Here is a 27,883-nt window from a genome sequence, read left to right as displayed (position 1 = left end):
GCCAACCTCCCACGGCCCCAATTGGCCCTGAGTGCTGGCCAGGCTGAGGGACCCCACCCGTGCATGAATTCGTGCACCGAACCTCTAGAGTGTGTGTGTGTGTGTGTGTGTGTGTGTGTATGAGACAGAAATATTATTAAACACTTTTAGTATATTCTGTTCTATTTTAGTTTTTAAAATGCTGGTTGGAACCACTAAATTAATAACATCATCCACTGTTGGGTCATGGTCCACAGTTTGAAAAAACTGGTCTACAGAGACTTTAACAAGCACTGCGGTTATAAAAAGGTTCCTATAGTATGGACATTAAGTACTATGAGAACAGCATTTTTTTACAAAAGATCCAGAGATATTCTTGAAAAAAACTAACTTTACTTTATGTAGTCTCTTTAAAAAGTGTCACACAGAAGATTAAACCTCGATGTAGAGTCTTTGTGCGTCAAGTCTTCCTTAGCTACTCCTGTTGTCCAGGAAGGTGCTCCCTGTTGGTCTGTCTGTACAAGGGTAGCTTTGTAGAGAATCACTGGGATGGAGAGCAGTGTTGCTGGGGTCTAATTAATCCCATGTTTCAGATGAGTCTTTAAGTTCCAGGTTATGGTCAGTTTCACCATTGAACTCTCTGTATTGATTGTGTGGCAGTATCTCTGGGATGAGCTGCTTCGTGGAAAATCCTTTCAAGGGTGGTGGTTTTACAGGGGCTTGATATATGCTATTCCAGCATTACTTCCCTACATGTTCAGCTGGCCTGTTAACAAGGATACCAGTTTCCAAGGGCAGGACAAGTGAAGTGTAGAGTTCCAGGGTGTATTTCTTGTTTGGTTTCATTTCTGACACTGATGTCTTGCACTGAATGAAATTCTACGAGGGAAGATGGAGGAGAAGCAGGTGGATTGATTGTCAGTGCTCAGAACATACCACATGTGGAAAGATAGAAATCTTTCCCCAGGTTAAATTATATATGAGAAAGGGATGTGGCCAGGCATTCTAATTCATTCTCACATAATGTGGCAGATTAGAAAGCAGTGGCCATATATGGATGTCACTATGTTAAGTTATTTTCCTGTTCTAACATGGGGACAGCTAGGGTTCCTGAGTTCACTTTCACCTGGAAATATTGCCAGGAACCATATTTAATACACAAATTAAGAGGCATTACTTCACAAAAGCTCATTGTTCCTTCCCTAAAGGGAAAGAATTGGCTAGCAATAGCTCTGTACTGTGGATCTGCATTGCTAGTTTCTTCACCTTTGTGTCAAAATTGTCAGCTGAGAAGAGGGTATTTGGCTCTATGTTTACAGAGCTGTTTCTTTGGCCTTTTCCTATTTGTTAGCTTGGGTGTTTTTTTTGTGTGTTTTTTTTTTTTTCCATGCATTCAACATTGAGTTTGCATGATTTGCCAGCTTCAGTGTTACTTGCTAATGATACAAAATGGGTAAAATCAGACAAGTCCATAATTTTGTGGGATTTACAGTCCAGTAGAAGTTAGATAATGAAGCAATCTTGCAAACTAATGTTTCTGATAATTTCTGTGAGAGAGAATGCATGGTGTTATGAGAGCATAAAATTAGGGGACTTGTACTACTACTCTGGGAAGTCAGGAAGCTGGATGGCTGAAGCAGTTAGCTCAGTGAGATGGTGAGAAGGTGGAGAGAGGGCGGGTAGAAGCCAGATAGTTTAAATTATATTAGGGATTCTCTTTAAGAGCAATAGGGAATCAACTGTTTTGAGCTGGAAGGGTTATTTTAGTATTAGTATTATTTTTAATCCTCATCCAAGGACATGCTTAGAGGAAGGGGGAGAGAGAGAGAGAGAGAGAGAGAAGAGAGAGAGAGATATCGACGTGAGAGAAACATCGATCAGTTGCCTTCCATACATGCCCCCACTGGGGACTGAACCTGCAACCCATGTGTGTGCCTAGGAATTGAACCGGCAACCTTTCGGTGCACAGAACGACACTCAACCAACTGAGCCACTCTGCTGGACAGGAAGGGTTATATTTTTATCAACAATTTAGATGACAGCACAAAAAGGTATGTTTGCCAGATTGAGGGGGAAAGCAAGCTGAGAGGCACAGCTAGTACGGTTGATGGCTGAGTCAACCTTTAACAAGACTGCAGTTATCTGGAAGGATGAGAGGGGGCTGAATTTCAGCAGTGATGAATATGAATGATCCTTTTGTTAGTGCAAACTCTCATATGACATGATTGGTACTTGTGGTTAATCAAGAAACGTTGGGTAAAATGGAAAAATATTTTAAAAGGTTATATATAAATACATACTTCGAACATACTACCTTTCACTTAAAATGGATAAATAATATTCACTTGCCAGTCTTTGGATATAGGCACAACACTCATTCTTCAAGGCTAGGTTCTTAAATGATGGTTTATTTTGCATAAACTGCATTAAAATTAAGTTTTGGATTCTTTAAAGTGGAGTGAGAACCAGACACATTTGAAGTAATCTGAGTACAAAATTCTTTTAGATTTTCATAATCCCCCCTCAAGCATTTTATAGTTGTTTCACCCACACCTAACTTGTCAGCGGTTCTTTTGAAGTATCTTACTTTTATCTAGTTCATTAAACTGCATTAAAATTAAGTTTTGGATTCTTTAAAGTGGAGTGAGAACCAGACACATTTGAAGTAATCTGAGTACAAAATTCTTTTAGATTTTCATAATCACCCCCCCCTCAAGCCTTTTATAGTTGTTTCACCCACACCTAACTTTTCAGCAGTTCTTTTGAAGTATCTTGCTTTTATCTAGTTCACCCAAAGTATTCAACCTCATTTTTCTCTTTTCTTTCACATTTACATTTCAGTGGTTATGTAATATTTAGCTAAATTATAATAAGAGTAACGTATGCAGCAGGCATAAACAGGTAGGGCAGTGAGTATCCGTGACTGATTTGAAACAGATGACTGAACCACATGGGAACAGAAGTACACTGTGAGCTAGTTATAGGCATTCAGTGTGTGGCGGTGTGTCTTACAGAGGGAGAAGGGAGCATCAGTCCTGGGAGATTGGAATTTAGGTTGGGTGCTGTGTATGTGGGACACACAAAAGCTCCAAACCTGTTGAAGACTTTCTCCTGAGTTTGTAAGTGGCTGCTCCATGGAAGATAAACACTTCATTATAAAGTTTTTTTTTACCTTCATTTCAATATTCTGAATAGATGAACTTTTTCACTTTTATACTTCAGGTTAATTTGTTAGGTTTGTGTTTTTCTCTCTTGGTTCACTTCTGACTTACTAAAATCTCAATCTGTAATTATTTTATTTGTAATGAGATGAGACACAAACATTTTGTGAACTTTTCCTATATTCCAGAATGTGTTCATGTGCTGATTTTATTACAATCCAGAGTAACTGATTTCCAGTATTTGTGAGGGATTATTTTTTTATTGACTTATGGTGAACATGGTCTCTGGCATAACACTTCCTGCTGACTTACTAAAATCTCAATCTGTAATTATTTTATTTATAATGAGGTGAGACACAAACATTTTGTGAACTTTTTCTGTATTCCAGAATGTGTTCATGGTGCTGATTTTATTACAGTCCAGAATAACTGATTTCCAGTATTTGTGAGGGATTTTTTTTATTGACTTATGGTGAACATGGTCTCTGACATAACACTTTGTACGTTTGAATCGGTTCTGCCACTTCTTATCCAAGCCTTTGGGCCAGTTCCTTGAGTATACTGAAGCACAACATTGGCTGTTCTGAGGATTACATGGATCTATACATGGAATATGTTTGTACCGAGCCTGGCATAGACAAGTCCTTAGTAAGTGACGGTTTTCCTGCTTCTCAGGAGTATTACATTCACTGATCCATTCTAGATCATGTGTCTGTCCTAAATACTTTCCGAAGCGCTGAACTGCATAACATCCAGCGGACAAGAGCCCTTCCTTTAAAGCTCTCTTATTCTAATGGGTGGATTGGAGCAGAATTATGTGCTCAATACTGGAGGGGTGTGGGCAGAGCGAGGAAGCACTGGTATGGGTCACAACTCGGGCTCCAGAGCGGTCTCATTAAAAGGTTTAACTTCAAAAGCAGGATTGGGCTTAACCATCCCAGGAGATGTTTGCATTTTTAAAAGGGAAGAGCATTTATTATACCTTATAGGGATGAATTGGGGACCTACCCCTTCCCTCTCAGGGTGTTTTTGCCTGCCCTTCCTCCTTCCTCCTCCCACCTCTTCCTGCCCTCTCCCCGCTTCTCTAAACAAATGCAGATACCTCTCTGCCCAAGAGGCACAGTGCCCATAGGGCCCCATTTCCTCACCTAGAGGAGTGGCACCACACAAAGAGATGTGCCCCGCTGAGCCCTTACTTAGGGAAAATGTGGTGAGGTTGACCTAGTAAACTGTAAATTACTGCCCAGAGATGTAGAGGGGCCTCTTTAGTATTGTTTGCAATTTAAGATATTTTAATGTTTGTTTTAAAACCTAAAGATCTCTTTTGTTTATATAATGTCAGTTTATATTGCTTTAGACTTTTAAAATGAGTGTAGAGGAGTACTTGAGGCACTTGATTCGTGTGTGTGTGTGTGTGTGTGTGTGTGTGTGTGTGTGTGTGTGTGAGATTCTCATTAAGAACTGTTTTTATTCATTTACATTAGTAGCAAAACCTAGAGGTTTTAGCTGCAGTATTGCTTGCAATTTTAGATATTTTAATGTTTGTTTTTAAACCTGAAGATCTCTTTTGTTTATATAATGTCAGTTTATATTGCTTTAGACTTTTAAAATGAGTATAGAGGAGTACTTGAGGCACTTGATTTGTGTGTGTGTGTGTGTATGTATGTATGTATGTATGTATATATGAGATTCTCATTAAAAACTGTTTTTATTCATTTACATCAGTAGCAAAACCTAGAGGTTTTAGCTGAGGTATAAAATGTCCTAGTTGTCCCAGAATTGGATTGTGGTTAATTGACCATAATAACAGCTAGTTTCCTAGAGCTAAAAATATTCAGGAGAGAATAACAGTAACAGTGAAAGCATAACTTTGTCAGCAGTGGTTAGATATGTAAATACTGAGTGTTAGACTTAGAAACATGTTTGGCATAAAATTTAAGAAATCTATCTGAGAACTATTTGAAACAGTACTAGGGATACTTTTTCATTCAAAGCTTGCTTTTTGTGCATTGTAACTTTCAACTTCCAATAACTTACCGTTCTGCCTATGTAGCATTCTAATTGTTGTTGTTTTTCTTCAGCATATGGAAAAGTATTTCTAGTTCGTAAAATAAGTGGTCATGATGCTGGAAAGCTGTATGCCATGAAGGTTTTGAAAAAGGCAACAATAGTTCAAAAGGCCAAAACCACAGAGCACACGCGGACGGAGCGACAGGTCCTGGAGCACATCAGGCAGTCGCCGTTTTTGGTGACGTTGCACTATGCCTTCCAGACAGAAACCAAACTTCATCTCATTTTAGGTAAGTGTCCTTTGTCATCAGACTTTTTACAGAAACACTTTATTGTCGGGGAGGAAAATCTTGTGTTGTTATGAGTCACAGGGTAGCATATTTCGAACTTAGAAGAAACAAGTATTTTAACTTTCATTTTTCTCTTTGTGGTAGCATTTCCGTGAACATCCTGAGTTGCTCTGGATTTGGGACCTCCCAGCCTGCAGGAATGTTACTTCCGTTTCACACTCCTTTACTAATCTTAGGAAACACTTGAGCCATCTGCCTCCCTGGGCAGTGAGCTGTGAAGCGGGCCACAGTGTCTGCTTCAGGAGTTCTCAGGGATGTACTGGTTTGGACTGATATTCATGGAAATCAGTAATTGGGAAAAAGAAAAAAGGAAGAAAAGGAGATACCCAGTCACCCCTTTGATCACTCCCATTTCCATCCACAGGCACTTTCTGAATCCTTGCCTTTCCCAAACAGGCCTGGAGCGTTGTACATGAACTTTGGAATGTCCTCTGCACATACTGCTAGACTGCTGTGCAGGAGTCGCGCCCTATTCTGTTCCTGCTAGAAGTAAAGGGTGGTTCTTCTAGTGCCACACTCTGTCATCGCTGACTATTTCATCCGATACAGTTTCAGTCCGTTCTTGTGATAACTTGCATTTGTGTATTTTGATCCTCTATTTTCTAACTAATCTGACGATGAGTTGAGACAGAATTCACACCATGCTCTGTAAGCATTAGCTGTTCTTGATGCCTATGGTGTGCCAGCACTACGCCAGGTATTATCCATAGCATTACTAACCCTCACAACAACACTGCCCAAAACCCCTCATTCATGCTGTGGAAGGTTCTGGAAGCTGCATTTTTTGATGTTACATATGTTGTGTAAGCTTGAGAATGAAGACTGAAACTCAGGTCTGGTTCATACAAACAGTGCCGTCTGTAGTACAAACAGGTTTTTAAATATATATTTGGCAATTTTATTGAATGCTTTCATTTTGGAAATTATAGTTTTATTAATGATGCCTTAAGTTGCATTTATTCACTTTTTGATTCATGAAATTACACTTCAGGTTCATTTTGCAATGCTTTCCATCGACTTACAATCTTGAGTCTTTTTAAAAAAAAATATATGTTTTTATTGATTTCAGAGAGGGAGAGGGAGAGAGAGATAGAAACATTAGTGATGAGAGAGAATCATTGATCAGTTGCCTCCTGAACGCCCCCCCCCACTTGGATTGAGCCCGCAACCCCAGCATGTGCCCTTGACTGGAATTGAACCTAGGACCCTTCAGTCCGCAGGCTGATGCTGTATTCACTGAGCCAAATCAGCTAGGGCAATCCTGAGACTTTTATACATATACTAGAAGCCCGGTGCATGGATTCATGCATGGGTAAAACCTGCTCGATCTCTGCAGGCCAGGCCAAGGGATCCCACCCGGTTTCAGCCTGATCCCCGCAGGCCAGGCCAACTGACCCCACCGGTACACAAATCTGTGCACTAGGCCTCTAGTATGCATATAAGATCTTTGGTTAATCTCTTCCCGCCCTCCCCCCTTCCCTCTGAGATTCATCAGTCTGTTCCATGTTTCCATGCCTGTGCGTTGAGCATCTGCCCCCTGGTGGTCATTATGCATCATAGCTACTGGTCGAACGGTTGGATGGTTGCTTAGGCTTTTATATAGATAGACTAGAGGCCCAGTGCACAAATTTGTGCATGGGTGGGCCTGGCCAGGGGGAGGGGCCGTGGGTGGTTGGCGGCCGACCAGGGGCAGGCTAGCAGGGTGGGGGACAATCAGGCTAGTTGACTGCTGCAGTGCGCATCATAGCCACTGGTCTTTCTGGCCATTCTGCTGTTGCAGTCACTGGGCTTTTATAGGCTGCTGTCTCTCCTGTCCTGTCCAAGTCCCCACTCACTGCCTTTGCCTATTGTTCCAGCAAGTAAATATCTTGTGGCCCTTCATTTTGCATCCTGAGTGTATCTGCTCAGCTATGTGTTTCACTGATTTTTAAATGTTTTCCTTCTGAATGTTTAGCCCGTAGGGGACAGACCATTTTAATACAATGGTTTCAAACATTTTTAGCAGCAGAAACCTCTCAATTGAGAGCACAAACATTCAAATGGAAAACAAATAGGATTGAGTGCTCTGCTCGGATCTGAGCTCAAGGGCACCAAGCCCTGCCAGTTTATTTTTGTTCCTCACCCTCCCAGAATTTCCCAGGAAGCCTCGGGAGTCCATGAGGGCTGGTTCAGAAATTATTACCCTGTTCAGTCTTCTCCCTTTATAATAAACCAACTCATAAAAGTTAAACCCCAACTCCTCGACTCGACCACCACACCATGGTTTCTCTCTCTGTCTTCTCTGTTCTCTTACCATAACCACTCAGTTTTTTGTTTGTTTATTGAAAATAGTGAGTGTAGTTTTTATAAATAATGCTTTTAATTTAAAAGTAGATGAATGAAATATTTTGTATTTGATTAAAAAACAATAGTCCTTAATAATGTTGCTTTGTAGTTGTTGGTTCTCCAGTGGTTTTGTTCTTTGCCAGTGGCCCATAAATAAATACAAAACAAAACAAGAAAACCCATTTCTGTGCCAGCTCAAGAGTAGAATGGGACTAGACATGTTCCATTGTAAGTGAGGCAGCGCATCCAGAAAGTGTGCCCCTCCCCCTATCCACATAGATTGTTTAATGTAATTTCTTTCCTTTATTAAATTTACTGGGGTGACACTGGTTAATCAAGTTTCATATAATTTCTCTTTGTGTATGTTTATAGTTGTTATTTTACTTTAAAGGCAAAAATGGCCAGACATCTAGAGTAGGGCTTTATTATACACTATTTTTGTGGTTTTCTGTTGGCTGTGCTTAGAAGACACACTAGGTCACTTTTCCAAGTACATTAGGTAGTCTGCTAGGGCTGCCATAACAAAATATCACAGGTGGGTGGCTAAACAGCAGAAATTTATTTCCTCACAGTCTGGCGGCTGGAAGTCCAAGAGCGAGGTGCGGCAGGGCTGGTTTCTTTTGAGGACCACAAGGAAAGGGTCTGTTCCAGGGTTTTCTCTGTGACTCGCGGATGGCCACCTCTTGCTGCCTTTTCACATGGTGGGACTTCGGTGCACTCAGACCCCTAGTGTTGCTTTTGCATTCAGAGTTCCTCTTATGAGGACACCAGTCAGGTGGGATCAGGGCCTTCTCTAAGGGCCTCATTTTAATAACTTAATTACCTCTTTGAAGGCCTTGTCTCTAAATACAGTCACACTCTGAGGTCCTGGGGGTTAGGGCTTCAATGTATGAATTTTGGGGACAGGGGGACACAGTTCAGCCTGTAACTGTCTCTAAAGGTTTATTGATTAACTGACCTTATTCAGGTTTGTGTACTATTAGAGGTTAATAGCAAGAATTTAGATACTGAGCTCTTCAGGGACCCAGCTGACCTTTTTGTCTGATGAATAAACAAACTCTATAGACCTTTGTAACAAATACAATATTTAAAAAATTATTTTATGTCTACAAAGGCATCTATATGCATATAAAAGATATTAAAAAAAATAAGAAAAAACTATGTTCACTACCCAGAATTTACCTTGTTATATTTCCCTCTGTTATTAATTAGTATATGTCTATCTAGCTCTTTTTGCGTGTGTGTGTCTGCATGTATGAATATTTTACCAAAATTTATAACCAGATGTTGTTTTCAGTTAATGATGTCTACTTTTTCTGGTTAGTATATTTTAATTTCATAATACCCAATGGTGCAACTTATTTATTGCTGGATAACAAACCACTCTTAAATTTAGTTGTCCAAACAATGAGTTATTTTCTCATAATTCTGTGGCTCTGCTGGACAGATCTCTGCTGGTGTAGCCTGGACTCACCCATGTGGTAGTCAGCTGGAGAGTTGGCTGGGATTGAAGGGCCAAGATGGTTCTACTCTCGTGTCTGACAGTTGGTGCTGGCTGTTGGCTGGGGTGTCTCTTTCCTCCACGTGGCCTCTCAGCCTCCAGTGCAGCAGACCAGCTTCTCCTTAGCATGGCAGTCTCTGGGCAGCTCATGAAGACTGCCCACAGGCCAAGGCGGAGGCTGCGAGTCCTCCTGGGGAGCCCTGGAACTCATCCAGCCTCACTTCTAACACAAGGCCAGCCGAGATTTAATGGGTGAAGAAATAGACTTCATTTCTTTTTCCTTCTTCAAAAAAGATTTTTAAAAACTGAGGAATCATTGACAAACATCATTATATTAGTTTCAAGTGTAAAACATAATGATTCGATATTTGAATATATTGAAAAATAAGTCTAGTTAATATCTGTTACCATACAGTTTAGTATTTTCTTGTTGCTGTTGTGATGAGAACTTTGAGGATTTAGTCTTAACTTTCATATTTGCACTACAGTATTTTTAACTATAGTCACTGTATACGTTACATCCCCATGACTTATCTATTTTGTAGCTGGAAGTTTGTACCTTTTGGCTCTTTCACCCATTTGCCTCCTCCCCTCACTTCTGACAACCACCAGTCTATTCTCTGTATCTATGAGCTTGTTGGTCTTTTAAAGATTTCACACATAAGTGAGATCATCTGGTATTTGTCTTTTCTGTCTGACTTATTTCACTTGGCATAGTGCCCTCAGGGTCCACCTATGTTGTCGCAAGTGGCAAGATTTCATTCTTTTTAGGACTGATCAATATTCCCTTGTATGTATGTACCACATTTTCTTTATCCATTCATTCGTCAGTGGGCACTTAGGTTGTTTCTGAGCCGGTCCACAGCATGCTGTTTGGTGTGGTTGGGTTTTATTTGTTTCTAAGTTTTGCTGAAAGTGTAGATCATGGAGGTTTACAGTCATTCTTGCTGTTCTCTGAGATACTTTGGGAGCAGATGTGGAGATTCAGTTCTCTCTCGGTTGCTGTCCTGCTCCTACGTGGATTCACGGCCCACTAGATGTTTGACCAGGCTTGTTTCTTCACGATAAAATTGGCCTGATTGGCACAGGCTTCTCAAATTGATAAGATTGTGATAATGTTAGTATTACCTTGACAGATGCTTACCTTTGACATTTGCCAGATGTGGAATATAGCGTTTCTATCAGAACTAGGGGTGTGTGTTTCCTGCATTGTGCTTCATTCAGTTGTAATTGCCTTCCATTCTTTTACATTGTTTCTGCGCTCCTCTAAGTCAGGGCTCGGCACCAGGGGACTAGATTTAGCTGTAATTCGTTGACCTCTCCAGTAGACCCATCTGTTATAAGTCACATTTAAAAAAAGAAAATTCTACATCATTAATATGTTTTTAGGCTCTATTTTAATTTATGTAATGGCATGATATGACTGATGGATTTTCTCCTTTATATATTTTTAGCCTTTCCAACTCTTAGAACATGGACACCATTACCTCCTTTACAACTGTTTCTGTATCTCTGCATGGTTACATAAAAAATATAAAAATATTTTCACCTATTCTATTTTCTTAAAAAGTGTATTTATTTCAACTAACAGTGGGAAGAAATTCTATGTGGAAAAAAGTCTGTAAAAAAACTTTTTTTTTTTTTTTTGGTGTTCTCTGATCTCTGATAGTGATAATTTTGTCAAAACACCAGCTGATCTATGACTGTTGAAACTGTCAGATTAATCAGTAGAATTTATAAGACACTGAAGAAGCAAATCACCAAAATGGAATTTTTGGACTGGAACACGCAGTGTTCCCCTGGGCAGACTGGTTCCCGGGCTCTTTGTCTGCTGGAGTCGAAGAATGAATCCACGGACGGAAGATGGTATAGCAAAGGTGGAGATTTATTGAAGAACAAGTACAGATTCCCACATGGGGATGGAGAAAGAATTTCACAGCACAGACTCCCATGTGGGCAGGGGCAAAGAGTCCCACCCATCCCGTTTTCACAGTTTATAAAGGCTGTAGATCTTTGTGCCTTGATATCCCCTCTGATTGGTCACTATTCTCTTTGACTGGTTACTATAGTAACTCCTGAGCTCAAAGGTCCAACCTCACATGGGTCATGTGAGGTGTTCCTCCCCTCCTTACTGTTTTCCTATTCCCTGTGAGCTTTCTTCTTTTGGATGAGGGGCTTCCTTCCCTTTATTTTGTAAATACAGACCTGCTATTCCCAGTTCCCTCATTCTATGGAAATGTACCTGTTGCAGCTTTTCAGTTCCCTATTCTATGGAGATATACCTTCTGCTGCTCTGCAGCCCTGTGCTGCTTCCATGGTCCCCTTAATTTCTAAAATTTCCTAAACCTATCTTTTTTACCCCTAAAAATTCCTGTTTCAGTCTCCCCTCCGATTAGGAAACCCCACCTGCCATTGGGGACAGTGGACGCTGGTCTGTCTGACTGCTTCCTACTGGAAAGGGGTCATAGTTTGGGGGCAGCAGTCAGGGTCCTATCAGAAGTGGGCTAACTAAGGGTCCATAAGGGTCCACGGGTGATGGATGTAGTGACCTTGGTCTGCGGTTCTATGTGGAGGACCATTTGTAGCTTTAAGACTTCTAACTAGAAGGATATGAATGTAACAAGCAATGGTTAAAGATGAGTAATAATAAAACAGTATAAACCAAGGTCTGAAGAGGGGAGCTAGTTAATAGAGATGGTATTATATATTTTGAGGCCTTTTCCTTTAGCTAAACTGCTTGCAGCAAGAAGTGCTTAATTATGGCAGACATTTTTCCCTGTTTGATTGAGGGCCTTCTTGAAAATAAGGATCATAGACTTGAGAAGTGGTCCTGGTCTGGTTGGTGGTAGTGGTAGTAATTCTGTAATGAAGGCTGCGACTCCTAAGGCCGTAAGAGTCTCTGATTGTGGTCGGGCTGCTTATAACATACTTAGTAGTTAGGGATTTGGAGAGCCAGTATGGCTGAAAAATTGGCTACATTAGGGATACAACAAGGAGCTATAAGTAGGAGCATCTTATGGTGTTTCTGGGTCCTAGCAAGGACAGAAAAGATATTAGCCTAGAGTTCAGGTGACACTTATGAAAAGACAGAATAAGAATTGTTAAGATGAAAACTGATTATCTAGAAATACTAGAGTATGTTACTTATTTGGCACTTATTGATTCTTCAGGATTCCTTCGAAAGAGAAGTTTTAGGTCCTTTAGAGGCTCACACGAGTAGAAATTGGTGATCTAGTTGATGGCAGTGCAGCTTCGTCCTCCTCCTGTGCTGGTATTCAAGACTCACTCGAGACAGACAGATTTAGGAGTCGATGCTCCTGACCTGTGGGGAGAATTAAAGACAGGGTCTGTAAAAGGGCTTTTTGAGTTGTTCAAAGGCCTGTCCAAATAAATGAGGGCTGTTCCCGAAAACTCTGGGCAGCACTGTCCATGTTAGCTGACTGCTTTGATTATTAGGATCTTTTAAAGGCAAACAGGGACTGTGAATTAGGAGGCAGGGTATATAGAAAAAGTATCCTTGAGATCTAGTACTATAAACTACTCTGTGTCCTCTGGAATCTGGGCAAGTAAAGTATGAGGGTTAGGGACCTGTCTTTTTCACCTCTAAAAATTCCTGTTTCATCACGAAGGTATTTATAAAGGTGATGCTAAGTAGCATCCTCAATAATCAATGCCACCTGGCCTCATAGACAGTTCTGCCACCATGAATCATCCTTTCAGTGAGTTACAAGGTATTTAAAATATTAAAGTTTCACTTTTGAATATCAATTTCAACTCAAAAATTGCACGGGTGAGGATACTTGCTGCGATGGCAAGGGAATGGTTCATGAAACATTGCAGTCTGTCGTATATAGCAAAACAGACAGCAGCTGAGTTCCTTGCTTTGAAGTAAATATGACTAATTCACAACACTGGTAAATTTATGGCATAGTCAGAAATTTATAATGATTTTGATAAGCGGGAAGGCATTTGCAGGAGGTGCTATTAGAATGTTGAGCTAAAACGGAAAGGAAAAAAGTGAGATGACTTTGGCATGACATTAAAAAGAAATTACTTTCAGGTGTGTATGGTACATGTACTTTAGATACAAGACAAGAAAAAGGAGCAATCAAGAGAGATTTAGGCGGTCTGGAGGAGGAGGTGGAGGTGCAAATGAGAACCAAGAAGTGTGGAAATGAATATATGTGAGGCATGTCTGAAGGAAGAGAAAAATATGTAGGAAATAAAAATAAAAGAAGACCGAGTAACTTGTGCACGTGGGTGGAGGTGGGGTCGAATTAGGGGGAAATTCGGGCTAATAACAGCTCTTTGGAAGGCGCCACCATAGGAAGAAATATGAGAGAGAGAAATTGTTACTGCAAAGATTTGCAATACAAATGTTAGATGACCAGAGGTCAGTAGGTGTTTGAAGAGTGAAAACAAGAGAGACTCTTTCCTTGAAAGCAGGAGGTATAGCTTTTAGCCCTTCTTTCTGTCAGTTAACTCTGCTACTTCCTCTCCTGCCAGCTGATTTCCATGAGCTTGCATGAATGAGACCTAGTCTTTGAAAGTCAGCCAGCTCTTTCCATGGTTATCCTTTTGCATCCTTAATGAAAAACTGCTCTTTAGGTAATTTCTAGAGGTTTATCGAACTCAGTATCTCCAGTGTATTTCAGCTTCTTCACCTGTTAATAGAAACACAAAATTATGAACAATGGAGAGGTTTCTGATTCAACATTAAGTCAAGTCAGATATGTAGAGGTCTTGAGCAGCTGAAACTAATCAACTAACAACGTATTTTTTTTTAAGGGAACAATAAAGAATCTGGTATTGTAATCCTAATTCTTAGAACCTATGAATACGTTAGGTTACATGACAAATGAGAATTAAGGTTGCAGGTGGAATTAAAATTGCTAGTCACTTGACCACCTTATAAGAAGGAGATTGTCCTGGATTATCTGGGTGAACCCAACATAATCACAATGGTCCTTCAAAATGGAAGAGAGAAAGGCAGAGAGGAGGGTCAGATGGAGATGCTACTACAGAAGAAGTCAGAATGATGCAATGTGAGAAGTGACTCAACCGCCATTGCTGACTTGGAAGATGGAGGAAGGGGCCATGAGCCAAGGAGTGCAGGTAGCCTCTTAAAGACGGAAAAGGCAAGAAAATAGACTTTCTCTTAGAGCTTCGGAAATAAATGCAGCTTTGCTGCACCCTGATTTTATCCTGGTGACATGCATGTCACACTTCTAATTTACAGCATAAAATGATAAATTTGTGTTGCTTTAAGCCACCAAGTTTGTAGTCATTTGTCACAGCAGCAATAGGAAGTGAACAGAGGGTAAGGAAGGAGAGTAATCAGATGAGACATGCAGACCACTCTTTAAAAACGTTTTGCCATGAAAGGAAGAGGAAAGAAAAGCACAGGACATGCTGGATTTAGGAAAGATGGTAGTGTTTTAAAATCAGAGAGATAGTGTGTTTTTGAAATTTCACATTATTTGTGTGATTTCTGTGTTATTTTTATGCTTCTGAGAGACACAGCATCAGAGTGCTGCATCTGGCACTCCAGCTACTGTCACATAAAATTCTTTAAAAGCAAGTTAATTGCACTTGAATAAAAACCAGATATCTCTTGAGTGTTGCACTGAAATATCAGTTATATAAGAAAATTTCCTTAGCTTAATACTGACTAAAACTAATTAGACCCTAATAGTGCTTTATAGAAAACCTTAAATTTATGCTTATATTGAGAGAATAGCTTAAGCCAGGATATCATAAATTTGAATTTTATTTTAAAAACATTACAATTGAACTTAGCAATATTTTTCAATTCTATAAATTGTAATTAATGTCTAAATTTACAGCAGTTATCAATAATAATAGCTAATAGTCACCATGTAATTAGTGCTTAGTGTTTGTCTGGCCCAGGATTAACCCTCAATTAAATTGTCATTTAATCCTCTTGACAATCTTACGTGGCAGTTGGAATTATTTCTGTTCATTTTATAGATATAGGATATGAGCCATTCTCTGTTTAAAGATCATTTAGCAAAATACAAAAGAGTTGAGATATAATCATTTTATTCCTATAACAAAAACATTTATTTTAATTTAATCAAGAAACCAGTAGTCTATGCAAGCATCATAGTAGGGTATTCCATTGTATGGACTGTAAGTAAATCTCAATATAATTATAAATTGATAAATTTTTTTGAAGAGTCATATTGATGAAATGTGCCTCACAGCTTCTGAGAACATGTCAGATTTATTTATTTGTTTATCATTGTTGTCATGAATGTGGACTACTGATGAATGGTCCCCTTCTGTTCCTCAGTTATGAACAGAATAAGTCTTTACTTCCACTGAAAATATATCAAGTCCAACTGCTTGATATATTTTCTTTCTCTCTGCTTTCTTTTGCACCTTTAGAATTTCTGTGTCCTGGAAATGCCTATCAGATTAGTAAAAATGAAAGTTAATGATAATGAGTTGGTGAAAACATTTTTTAAAAGGCATTTATTCACTGTTGATGGGGTATATAGATGACTATAGCTATTTAGAAGAAAACATTTATTAAAAATTGCAGCAGTTTTGATATGTACATATGTTGTAACTCAACTATCCAGTTTTAGGATTCTGTCCTGCTAATCTCTACTTGCCCAAGTGAACAGAATGCATGTGTAAGGGGGATTCTTGTGGCATTGTTTTCTTATTGTTTTTATTATTGTTCTAATTATTATAAGAATGAGAATGTTAATATGAAGTAAAATTGGTTGAGGGCCAGAAAATCCCAGACTCCAGAGCTACAGAGGAGTTTGAGATGAAGGTAGCAAATACTTTTCATTGTAATATTTAGTTTTATAGTACTTGTTTGTTATCAGGCACCACTCTTGGCATTTTCTATATATTTCATTCAGTCTTTGCAAGCAACCCTTCAAGGCATGTATTACCATCTTTGTTTTACAAATGAGGTACCTTGGACTCAGGGAGTCAAGAGAGGTACCCAATGTCTCATAGCTGGCATTTGGAAGAACATGACTTCATTTCTCTACATAGCTCAGCCCATGTATATTGACCTCATTGGTGTGTCAGGAAAGCGTCGTTATTTTCAATAGCAGAGAATTAGATGGGTGCGATGTTCAGTTTTTGACCGCTCTTGATCCTTTCCAGTTCATAATTATATTACAATTAATTACTTTTCTTAACACACAGCCATGATTGGGCCACCCCACTGCTTAGAGCCTCCCATTTTACTTGAGGAGGATATAATCTAAGCTCCAGCCTCAGCCTTTTTCACCCAGTCTCCCACTGTTATGCTCTGATGCCTGTGCTCCAACCAATCTGAGTAACCCCCTCACTCTTCCGTGAACATGCAGTTTTCTTTCCCTGTTCTCTGCTTAAATACTAGCTTGAGTTCAACTCTGGGTTTCAGTGTCTCCTATCAGACAAGTCACTCACTATCTCTGACCCTTTGCTTTCCCATCTGCCTGGAGTCGTTGGGCTTAAATGGGACGATGCATGTGTTGAGTAGTTATTCTGTCAGAAAGTATTTATTGGGGGAAAAGAAAGGATTGCGGTGTGGTATGTGCAGCCGGGCAAGACAAGTGCAAGAAGAGAGTGCAAGAAGGACATTCTTTTCTGAGGGGAAGAGAAAGTGAAGGGGAGGGACTGTTAAAACCATCCAGCTCTGTTGTAACCTTGGAGTTCTTCCTGTACGGCTTTGAAACCCACATAGGGTGTGAGAGCCCCTCCCACAAGCCTTCCCTATTCCTGTCTTGGTTAAGGTCTCTGTCATAAATGTTGACACATGTGAAGTGTTGAGTACCACCCATGGCAGATAGTGATCCATAGTGGTGGCTGCACTAAAATGAAGCCTAAAAAAAGTACAAGAAGAAACTGGAACATCTTGTGGGATCAAGTCAGAAAGTGCAATAAATGAGGTGAAGGGGAAGCCCTTCCTTATGGGAGAATGCCAACCAACATAGAGAAGGGTGGTGGGGTTAGAAAGTCGTCATTGGATTCTAAAATGGATGGGTGCTAGTTTGATGAGGAACAGGGTATTTTTACACAGTCTTAATTCGTCTCCCCACAATTTACCAGTTAATTACACAGGGAAACATAGTAACTTCATAGTGGAGAAACCTGGCAAACACCACATTAATGACATGATCAGGATTAACACCAGTATTCGAAAAATTAACATCACATGCTTCCTGATATATTCTAAGACAGATGGTCGGCTTTCACAGGCAGGTAGATTAAGGTGATAACCATTTCATTGATGGTCCTTCCAGGAATACATACCTGCATTTAATAATAAAAAAGCATTAGGTAAAACCCAAATTGAAGGTTGGCCCTCAGAATGACTGGCCTAGCCTCTTCAAGATGTCAAGATCAAGGAAGAAAGACCGAGGGTTCCAGACTAAAGAGCTATGATAGCCATGGGTCCTGCACTGGAAAAAAGTAGCTACAAAGAGCAGTCATTGGGGCAAGTGACAAAATTTGACTAGGGAGTATAAATTAGATTTTTTTAATCATAGTTAGTTTTTGACATGGATGGTTGTACTCTGTTTATATGAAAGGATGTTCTTTTTCTTAGGAGATGCACACTGAAGGACTTAGGGATAGGAACATGATGTCTCTAGTTTACTTTCAACAGCAAAGGAAAAATATGCACATATGTAAAAACAGAGAGACTACTAAAGCAAGTGAAGCAAAATATAAACAATCGGTAGATTTGCATAATGGGAATATGGAGGTTTCTTGTACTGTTTTTGCAAATATTTTTGTAAGCATGAAATTATACCAAGATACATTTTCTTAAAAACCCAAGTTTAGGGCATTGTGACCCAGATATAAAGGAGTTTTCAGCAGCCCTTCTAGACTAATGCCAGGTTTCATGCCATTGTCCCTGTAATGCTAGCCTGTGAAACAAGATTAAAGTATAATTTTTCCAAAACAGCATTAGAGTTGTAGCTTTCTCCTGCTCTGACTTTGCTCCAGTCATTGTGGCATATCCAGAAAGACATATCGATTACATATATTGTCCTTTGTATGTATGTATGTATTATTTCTCATGACTGAACATTTGATGAGGTTTGGACTGCGGATACTTTGAGGTTCTAATCTCTGGCAAGAATTTAGAATGTAGCTCTTCTAGGTTTCCAAATTCAGATGCTTCTGCTTTAACAGGCAGGTAGATTAAGGTGATAACCTCTTAGAAAAGTGTAGATACTCCTGTAGGCAAGGCCAAGTACTTTAATGAGAGAACAACCCTGGGTTCACTCCTATAGAAATAAATTCGCTCTGAAATTCGGTGCCATAAATATGTCAGTGTTCATTTTAGCTTGGCACATTCTCCCAAAAAGATTGACATATTGTTTACCTATCTGCTACCTACTATTCATTTTTGGAAGGGTGCATAGGAAATCTTGGAAAATAAGGAATTGGCTTAAAAATAGTGACTGTTAAAAGGAAAGCTGGGATTTTTCTTTGTGTCTTATTTTGTTCTGTTCATTTTTTAGTATAGTCATTGAAGTGGCAGTTGTTTCAATACTCATTGGTGATGGCTGAGGGTTCTGATATGCTGTTTTTTTTTTTTTTTTAGTTTTACTCATTTCAAACGGGCCGTAGTTTGCCCACGGCTGTTCTAGTGAGACCTCCGAAACTTACTTGTGAAGAGGACACCCATGAGTGAGGTAGTTCGGAACTCTGTGTCCACTAACTGACTCCTCAGCAGTGGATGGGGCAAGAATCTAAGTAGCCAGTAGCTGCAGGAGCCAAATAAAGATTTCAGCAGCTCCCACCTCAGGGGAGGCAGAGTTTGGAGTTCATTTCCTCCCAAGGTACAGGAACTTAGTAAACACCACAAGATTTTCATCAAAATTCTAAAAGAGCCATGCCTTACGAGTAAGAACCAGATTCCCAGAGTCAAAAATAAATCATAGTATTTATGCATAAATATCATATTAGATTTAAGTGACTACTGAAAGGTAGAAAAAATCCACTGTTGGTTTGCAGGAATGCTGAGTTCCTTTACACCTTTTTAATACTAGCTTTGTGTTAAGCTATAATTAAAACCCCTTGCAAGATGCAGCCTTAGAGGATAATGCTTTTTACTGGCATGTGCTTTGTAAAATGCATTGCTAAACAACCAGCCATTGCTTTTGTGTCTGCTTTTTGGAATTTAAAGTTAAATGGACAAGGTAAAGCCAAAATTTGTGAGTTGACCAAGATTTTGCTTTGTTCTTTTATCAGATTTTGGTAAACTCAACAAATGGATATACTTGTGATACTTGCTTTTCAGTTATTTTTTTTTTTTAGGAGAAAAGCTTTAAACTGTGTCTGTGCCTATTTTCTATGTTTACATTGTTTCTCACACACAAATGTGTGCTAAGGTGGCAGTAGCTAGTTTCTGATGAAACTATTATCAGTATGCCAATAAATGTCTTCTTAGAGCCAGTTATGAATATAATTGTTGTGTTTTTTATTATTGTTTCCTTATTTATTTCTCATTGTAGCCTTTTTGTCTCTTATTTCATTACTAGAGGTCTGGTGCACGAAATTCGTGCACGGGAGGGGGGGTGTCCCCTCAGCCCAGCCTGCACTCTCTCCAATCCGGGACCCCTCGGGGGATGTCCGACTGCCTCTTGCAATTCGGACACCTGCCTGCCTTATCGCCCCTAACCACCTCTGCCTGCCTGCCTGATCGCCCCTAACTGCTCCCCTGCTGGCCTGATCGCCCTTAACTGCCTCTGCCTCGCCCCACACCCGGGACCCAGGATTCCCTCCTCCGGCCGGCCGCAGGCACCCAGGACCCAGGCTGGCTTCTCCCAGCCTGGCCGCAGGCACCAGGGACCGCAGGGCAGGTGACTTGTCCTTCTCCCGGGCCGCAGGCACAGGTGCTGGCACCCAGGACTGCGGGGCGGGCGGCTTGTCCCTTTCCCCGGCCGAAGCCTGGCTGGTCCCCATTCCTGTCTCGCAAGTTCATTTGTGCCTGGCTGGTCCCCTTTCCTCTCTTGTGAGCTCATTTGTGCCTGACTGGTCCCCATTCCTCTCTTCCCAGTATTGAGTCAGCAGTTCCGGTGGGAGTGACGCGTGAGGGCGTGATGACCATTTGCGTATTAGCTCTTTATTATATAGGATTCCTCTTGAGATAAATAGAGCCAATTGAAAGGGGAATGGAATAAGGATTAGTTTCAGGTGTTTTGATCGGGCCATGTGGTGCTACTTTTACTTTGGTGCTCTGCAGAGCAATAGGAAAGCTATCTGCTACCTACTATACATTTTTGGAAGGGTGCATAGGAAATCTTGGAAAATAAGGAAAATTCGCTCTGAAATTCGGTGCCATAAATATGTCAGTGTTCATTTTAGCTTGGCACATTTTCCCAAAAAGATTGACATATTGCTTACTGTGGCCATCAAAAAAAAATCTCTATATAGCTCCCCCAACCCCCTGTCCCGAATGTCTACTTTTGAGAACTAAGGAATTGGCTTAAAAATAGTGACTGTTAAAAGGAAAGCTGGGATTTTTCTTTGTGTCTTATTTTGTTCTGTTCATTTTTTAGTATAGTCATTGAAGTGGCAGTTGTTTCAATACTCATTGGTGATGGCTGAGGGTTCTGATATGCTGTATTTGAGAAACTGTATTTAAATATATGTAGAACTCGTGTAATAGTTTTAATGGCAGTACTCTATGCAAATTCATTTGATTGTAGTTCAGGCTAGTCATTATCTTATGAAACTGTATTGTATATGAATTTAGTAATATATTCTTATGAAACTGTATACTAAGAATTATACCAAAAGTCATATATTAAAGTCAGTGCCTTGTGGTTAATCCACATTGATTAAAAGGAAACACTTCCATTAGTTTATGAACACAAGTCAAAGAAAGAAAAATATATTTCATTTTTAGATTATATAAATGGTGGAGAACTTTTTACTCATCTTTCTCAAAGAGAGCGTTTCACAGAGCACGAGGTGCAGATCTATATTGGAGAGATTGTGCTCGCCCTTGAACATCTCCACAAGGTAAGATGCTCAACCTTTGGGGTTTCTCTCTTTGAAAAATCTACTAACCGAAGTCATGATGGAGCTAAGACAGCTAATGTTTTTATGTGTCATTGTCTTTGTGGTGATTGTGAAAGCACACTTGTAGACCGTTAACCTCGTTTCTCAATTTTATAGTTCTCTCTCTCTCTTTTTTAATATATTTGTATTGATTTCAGAGAGGAAGGGAAAGGGAGAGAGAGAGAGAAACATCAATGATGAGAGAGAATCATTGATCAACTGCCTCTTGCATGTCCCCCATAGTGGTTGAGCCCACATCCCAACTCAGGCATGTGCCCTGACTAGGAATCGAACCCATAACCTCCTGATTTATAGGTTGGTGCTCAACCACTGAGTCCCACTGGCTGGGCTATAGTTCTCTTTTTTAAAATCTGCTTTCTTTAGTAGTTCCTGTGATGCAGATTTAAAATGCAGAGCCTGAGTAATATTCTGTCTTTTTTTTTTTAATGAAAAATCCTAATGCTTATTACAAAGTATCATCAAAATAAAATTTTTCATTCTTACAGATTTAAAATGCAGAGCCTGAGTAATATTCTGTCTTAAGTATTATTTTGTATTAGTTTCGGTGTATAGCATAGTGATTAGCTAATAATATACTTTACAAAGTATTCCCCCGATATTTCCAGTACCTACCTGGTATCATGCATAGTTATCACAATAACTTTTCCATTCTTAAAATAACCTTTACAATAAAGCCAAGGTCATAATACATATTTCCTTAGTAGAGACTCACTTCCCTTTATATCTTCACGGTGTATTTCCTGCTGAGGTTGGAGAAGATGAGTTATTTGAAAGAAGCATCTACCTGTGCTATCCCGCTTTCTCACTGTCCACCCTCCATAAATATGTCAGTGTTCATTTTAGCTTGGCACATTCTCCCAAAAAGATTGACATATTGTTTACCTATCTGCTACCTACTATTCATTTTTGGAAGGGTGCATAGGAAATCTTGGAAAATAAGGAATTGGCTTAAAAATAGTGACTGTTAAAAGGAAAGCTGGGATTTTTCTTTGTGTCTTATTTTGTTCTGTTCATTTTTTAGTATAGTCATTGAAGTGGCAGTTGTTTCAATACTCATTGGTGATGGCTGAGGGTTCTGATATGCTGTATTTGAGAAACTGTATTTAAATATATGTAGAACTCGTGTAATAGTTTTAATGGCAGTACTCTATGCAAATTCATTTGATTGTAGTTCAGGCTAGTCATTATCTTATGAAACTGTATTGTATATGAATTTAGTAATATATTCTTATGAAACTGTATACTAAGAATTATACCAAAAGTCATATATTAAAGTCAGTGCCTTGTGGTTAATCCACATTGATTAAAAGGAAACACTTCCATTAGTTTATGAACACAAGTCAAAGAAAGAAAAATATATTTCATTTTTAGATTATATAAATGGTGGAGAACTTTTTACTCATCTTTCTCAAAGAGAGCGTTTCACAGAGCACGAGGTGCAGATCTATATTGGAGAAATTGTGCTCGCCCTCGAACATCTCCACAAGGTAAGATGCTCAACCTTTGGGGTTTCTCTCTTTGAAAAATCTACTAACCGAAGTCATGATGGAGCTAAGACAGCTAATGTTTTTATGTGTCATTGTCTTTGTGGTGATTGTGAAAGCACACTTGTAGACCGTTAACCTCGTTTCTCAATTTTATAGTTCTCTCTCTCTCTTTTTTAATATATTTGTATTGATTTCAGAGAGGAAGGGAAAGGGAGAGAGAGAGAGAAACATCAATGATGAGAGAGAATCATTGATCAACTGCCTCTTGCATGTCCCCCATAGTGGTTGAGCCCACATCCCAACTCAGGCATGTGCCCTGACCAGGAATCTAACCCATAACCTCCTGATTTATAGGTCGGTGCTCAACCACTGAGCCCCACTGGCTGGGCTATAGTTCTCTTTTTTAAAATCTGCTTTCTTTAGTAGTTCCTGTGATGCAGATTTAAAATGCAGAGCCTGAGTAATATTCTGTCTTTTTTTTTTTAATGAAAAATCCTAATGCTTATTACAAAGTATCATCAAAATAAAATTTTTCATTCTTAAGTATTATTTTGTATTAGTTTCAGGTGTATAGCATAGTGATTAGCTAATAATATACTTTACAAAGTATTCCCCCGATATTCCTCATGTAGCATGAACTTAGTTACTAAAAACATTCCATGAAATTCATGTCTGTGATGCAGTTTGAACTCTATAAAATTAGTTTAAGCTTTTAAAAACATTGTTTCAGATACTATTAATCTCGATCCAAGAAACTTTGACTAAAAAAAATTTTTTTTTAACTTAATGAGGAAGAATTATTGTGGGAGTGGTTGTTATGTGCCTCAAAAATAGAAAGCACTAGAGCAATTTTTACCAAAGGCCTGTGAGGCTGCAAGGAGACTGGCAGGGCTTGAGTCACAATTCAGTGGATGATGTAGGCACACCATAAAGCCACTCTTCTTTGTTTTGTATTCATATCCACACTAGATTACAGGTGACCATAGGAAAGAATGAAGAGAATCGAAGGGAAAAGACAGGACCAAAGAGGGAATTTTTAAAGGGGCAGGGAGATTAGAACGGCAAGATGGAGGCAATGGATGGCAGAGGCTCTGAGAAAAAATGAGGAGTTTTAAGAAAAAAAGTGAGGGAATCAAGAAGAAGGTAGATCCAGCCCATCCGGCCCAGAACAGAAATGAGGCTGGGCAGGTGGAGGGAGATGGGGTTCAGAATAGGAATCTTAAGGGGAGTGAATGAAAAATATGTAAGAATAGGGGGAAAGAGAGAAGGCTCCAGGGGCAGGGCTGCAGTGCCCTGGAGAGAGTAACGGGGAGCGAGGAGGGAGGGAGCTGAGCTGAGATGATGGGAGCTGACATCTCTGTTCCTTTTGATAGACTTGTTGGTATGGTGACAGGCTTTATGCCTGCGATTATTTTTGTGGGATATACAGTAGTTAGGACATCTTTTTTTCTTTCTCTCTCAAATGGTAAGAATTTTATTAAAAGAGGGAGAGTTATTCCGTAGCACCGAAGCAAACTTTTATAGTAAATTTTCAGCAAGGTATTCTAGCTATTACAAAGTTTTTAAAAAGGCTTCCGAATTATCCCTGAAAATAAAGTTTCAGTTAGTGCCTAAACACTTAAAAATGGGGTATATTATATACACACAAAATAGAGCAGTTTCACAAAGGACATCTTTTTATACATGAACCAAATCGGGCCCAGGAATGGGCAGAAAATACCTTTTTATTTTATGTTTAGGAGTATTAGATGTAGTTTTTTATGGCATGAAAATGATGGTGGAGAAGGCCATAAATTCCTGAGCGAAAACTAACAAACTAACAAAATACAGAGCTCTGAGGGGAAAGCTTAGTAAATTGAGTTTTTAATTTGTGTGAAAGCTTTAATTTTGTTTATGAAAGGAAAATCCATGAACATTCATTATCATTAAAACAGGGTAATCAGAAACACAGAAATAAGAGAACATGATGAATTCTGAATATAAATGTACTTGATATGGAGTGGAAATAATCTAGCAGGTCAGATCTCAGCTAAGTTTCTCTTAATCTTCCTACCCTAAAAAGGTAAATACAAAGAAGTATAACACAAAGCCAGTTTTATTAGTCTTGATATAGCTGCCAGCACTGATTTTCCCAGGAAGAGACAAAAATGGGAGTTTATTTGGAAGAACTGTGGGAATAAAAACAAAGGAGTGACCATTGTGGGATCCGGTGCCATTAGAGAGGTGAAGGACATGAACTGGCCAAGAAGGCACCTACACATCACTGGGGTGAGGATGGAAGCACCCACACATCACCTGGGGTGAGGATGGGAGCTGTGACAAGAATAGAGACAGGAAGCAGCAGTGGTCATCGGGGAGACTCTACAGAAGGTCCAGCAGGGATGGACCCTCACTACACAGAGAACGGAGACCTGTGGGAGGGGCCCCGGGAACCCCGCAGATGAACCCGAGATGGAGGGACTTACATTTGCCCTGTTCAGTGACTAAGACCCATTATAACATCCTGAGAATGCCTTGTTTGTTTATTTTTGTTTGTTTGTTTTTAAGGTAGATAAGAAAGACTTTTGGAAATTGTTATTTTTAAATGCATATTTATTTGTTTTTACAGTTGGGGATTATATACCGTGACATTAAGCTTGAGAATATTCTGCTTGATTCTAATGGCCATGTGGTGCTGACAGATTTTGGTCTGAGTAAGGAGTTTGTGGCTGATGAAGTGAGTATGATATTTTAATTTAAAGTTAGTAATGACAATATAAACAGTGATGAAAAATTAGCTATGGAGTAAGCATTTAACAGGATAGTACCATATGGATTATGGATCTTTGTGCAGATTTGCCTCAAGGAGCATTTGGCATGGATGACTATAAAGATTTTTAGTTTAAAATTACCATGGAACCATCCTGTTAGAATTGCAGTAAATCTTTGATGAGTGTATCATAATTCTCCAGTTTAAAACAAAACAAAACTATGCATTTCACTTTCCCCATCAAATATAACTAAAAAATTTAAATAACCCTTTGGGTCCTTTAGGTCTGGCTTAGGTGGTAGCCAATAGAGAATAGGAAACAAAGCACATGCAATTACATTGTAATTACAGAGTAGGACGTGGCATGTTGTGATGGCCCTTTGAATTCATTTGACAAGAAAGAGAAGACCCTACCAGACTTAATTCTTTAATAAACTTACTGGGTTTGGTGGTGTTGTTTTTTCTTATATGAACTAAAATGTAATAGCTCATCTGCAGATTTTAAATATGGAGGACTTTGCATTTTTAATACTGATTAGAGTTTGTTCAATATTACAAGTACATTTAATGACATTTAAAATTGTACATCTATTAGCTGTAATTAAATATTTTTGTAGCAGTTGTAATAAAAATTATATTTTTACACTACTAGTTATTTGGGATAACTAAGTAAATATGAATGCCAATTTATTACTATCTGAGAAATTACTGGTACAGAATACAGAATCACAGTAAAATTTTTGCTATAAAGGACTTTGTTTGAAACATCATAATTGGGTTCCAAATCAGGCATTTCCGTTTCTGATTGCTTGCTTTTTGGAATTTTGCTAAAGCAGCCCTAGGTGAATTAGTTAAGTTCCAAAACTATAAAATCTAAAGATCTCAATTTTTAAATCATATCTATATCCACTCAATTTACTTATTTAACAAATATTTGTTGACCACTTATTATGCTAGGTACTAGATAATATGATGTTGAATAAAATAGAAATAGTGTCTGCCCTCATGAAGCTGGTTAAAATAATATATTATCTTTGACAAAAAATCATAGTTATAAAATAGATTAGATGAATTTTTGAGAAATATACTTCAAATTTGATTTTTAATACTTTTTCTCCTTTGCAAAAATTTTAGTGGCAAATTCAGTAAAATGTGACTGATTAAACATGTTAACACTAGAGGCCCGATGCACGAAAATTTGTGCAAGAGTAGGCCTTCCTTCCCCCAGCTGCCGGAACCGGCTTTCCTCTGGCACTTGGGACCCGGGCTGGCTTCCCTCCAACCCCGGCTTGGTCAGGAAAGACATCTGGAAGATGTCTGGTCTAATTAGCATATTACCCTTTTATTATTATAGATTTGCTTCCTCATGAAACCCCACTATAAGTAAAAGTCAAGGAGTAAAATAGGAATGCACTCAAAAGGGAGAGAAGAAAATATCAATCAGATTTTGGAAGATGGACAGCAGAAATATTAGTTGTAACCGATATTCATTTGTATTAAAATATCATCTGTCTTGGAATGGGTTTTTCTTTTGTCCATTTCTATTCTCTCTCCTTGGTTTTCAGCTTAAACTGGCCTTTTTAATCACAGTGAATTCCTAAGCCAGTGATGTGAGAAGCACCAAAGCAGGCTAATGCATCTCTGACCCCCAGAGAGGATCAAGAATTAGGGACACCAGATACCCCTCAAAGTAGGGGAGCAGGTGATAACAGGACACAGGAGGTTTGGTTGGAAGTCTGTATGAAAAGCAGGTAGCCCCCAGATCTCATGTCTACCCCATTCACAGAGGCAAGTGTGCCTTTCTTACCTTCATGGAAGACTGAAAAAAATGGACAGACTGTGGGTTCTGGGGCAGTAGGCACAGCTGAGGGTGAGGACACCATGTGGAAGCTAGTGATGAAGTGAAAGTTGACACACTGAACTATGGAACTCCAGGGCTTCTTTCTGCCCTTCACTCTGCAAACTTGGCTTCCTAGACAGGAAGATTCCTCTCTGAGAAACGGAGAACAAAAGTCTGCAGATGCTGTCAGCAGTTGGTTTGACCAGTGAACTGGCCCAGCCACATCTGCCTACAGCAAGCTATGAGGGAGGGTGGGGGTGCGGGGAGAGCGAGCTACAGGAGGGTGGGGCAGCAGACGGAGAGCTACTGGAGGGTGGCAGTGGGCTACTGGCGCACAGATTTGTGCGCAGGGCTACTAGTATATATATATTGATTGATTTCAGAGGGAGAGGGAGAGAGAGAGAGA

The 27,883-nt window shown here is 39.4% G+C and overlaps 1 protein-coding gene across 1 annotated transcript in view; it reads left to right on the top strand.

Annotated features, from left to right (window-relative positions):
• Nucleotides 1–27,883, top strand: part of RPS6KA5 (ribosomal protein S6 kinase, 90kDa, polypeptide 5) — a 113,336-nt gene that overhangs the window by 30,265 nt on the left and 55,188 nt on the right. Inside the window, exons 3-5 of the mRNA XM_005871193.2 lie at nucleotides 5,222–5,440; nucleotides 21,226–21,341; nucleotides 25,497–25,604. Coding sequence (XP_005871255.1) covers nucleotides 5,222–5,440; nucleotides 21,226–21,341; nucleotides 25,497–25,604 — 443 coding nt within the window. The remainder of the gene's footprint in view (nucleotides 1–5,221; nucleotides 5,441–21,225; nucleotides 21,342–25,496; nucleotides 25,605–27,883) is intronic.

Source organism: Myotis brandtii, unplaced genomic scaffold (assembly GCF_000412655.1).
Source record: "Myotis brandtii unplaced genomic scaffold, ASM41265v1 scaffold332, whole genome shotgun sequence".
Classification (NCBI taxonomy): Eukaryota; Metazoa; Chordata; class Mammalia; order Chiroptera; family Vespertilionidae; genus Myotis; species Myotis brandtii.
This window is presented reverse-complemented; position numbering and strand designations above follow the sequence as displayed.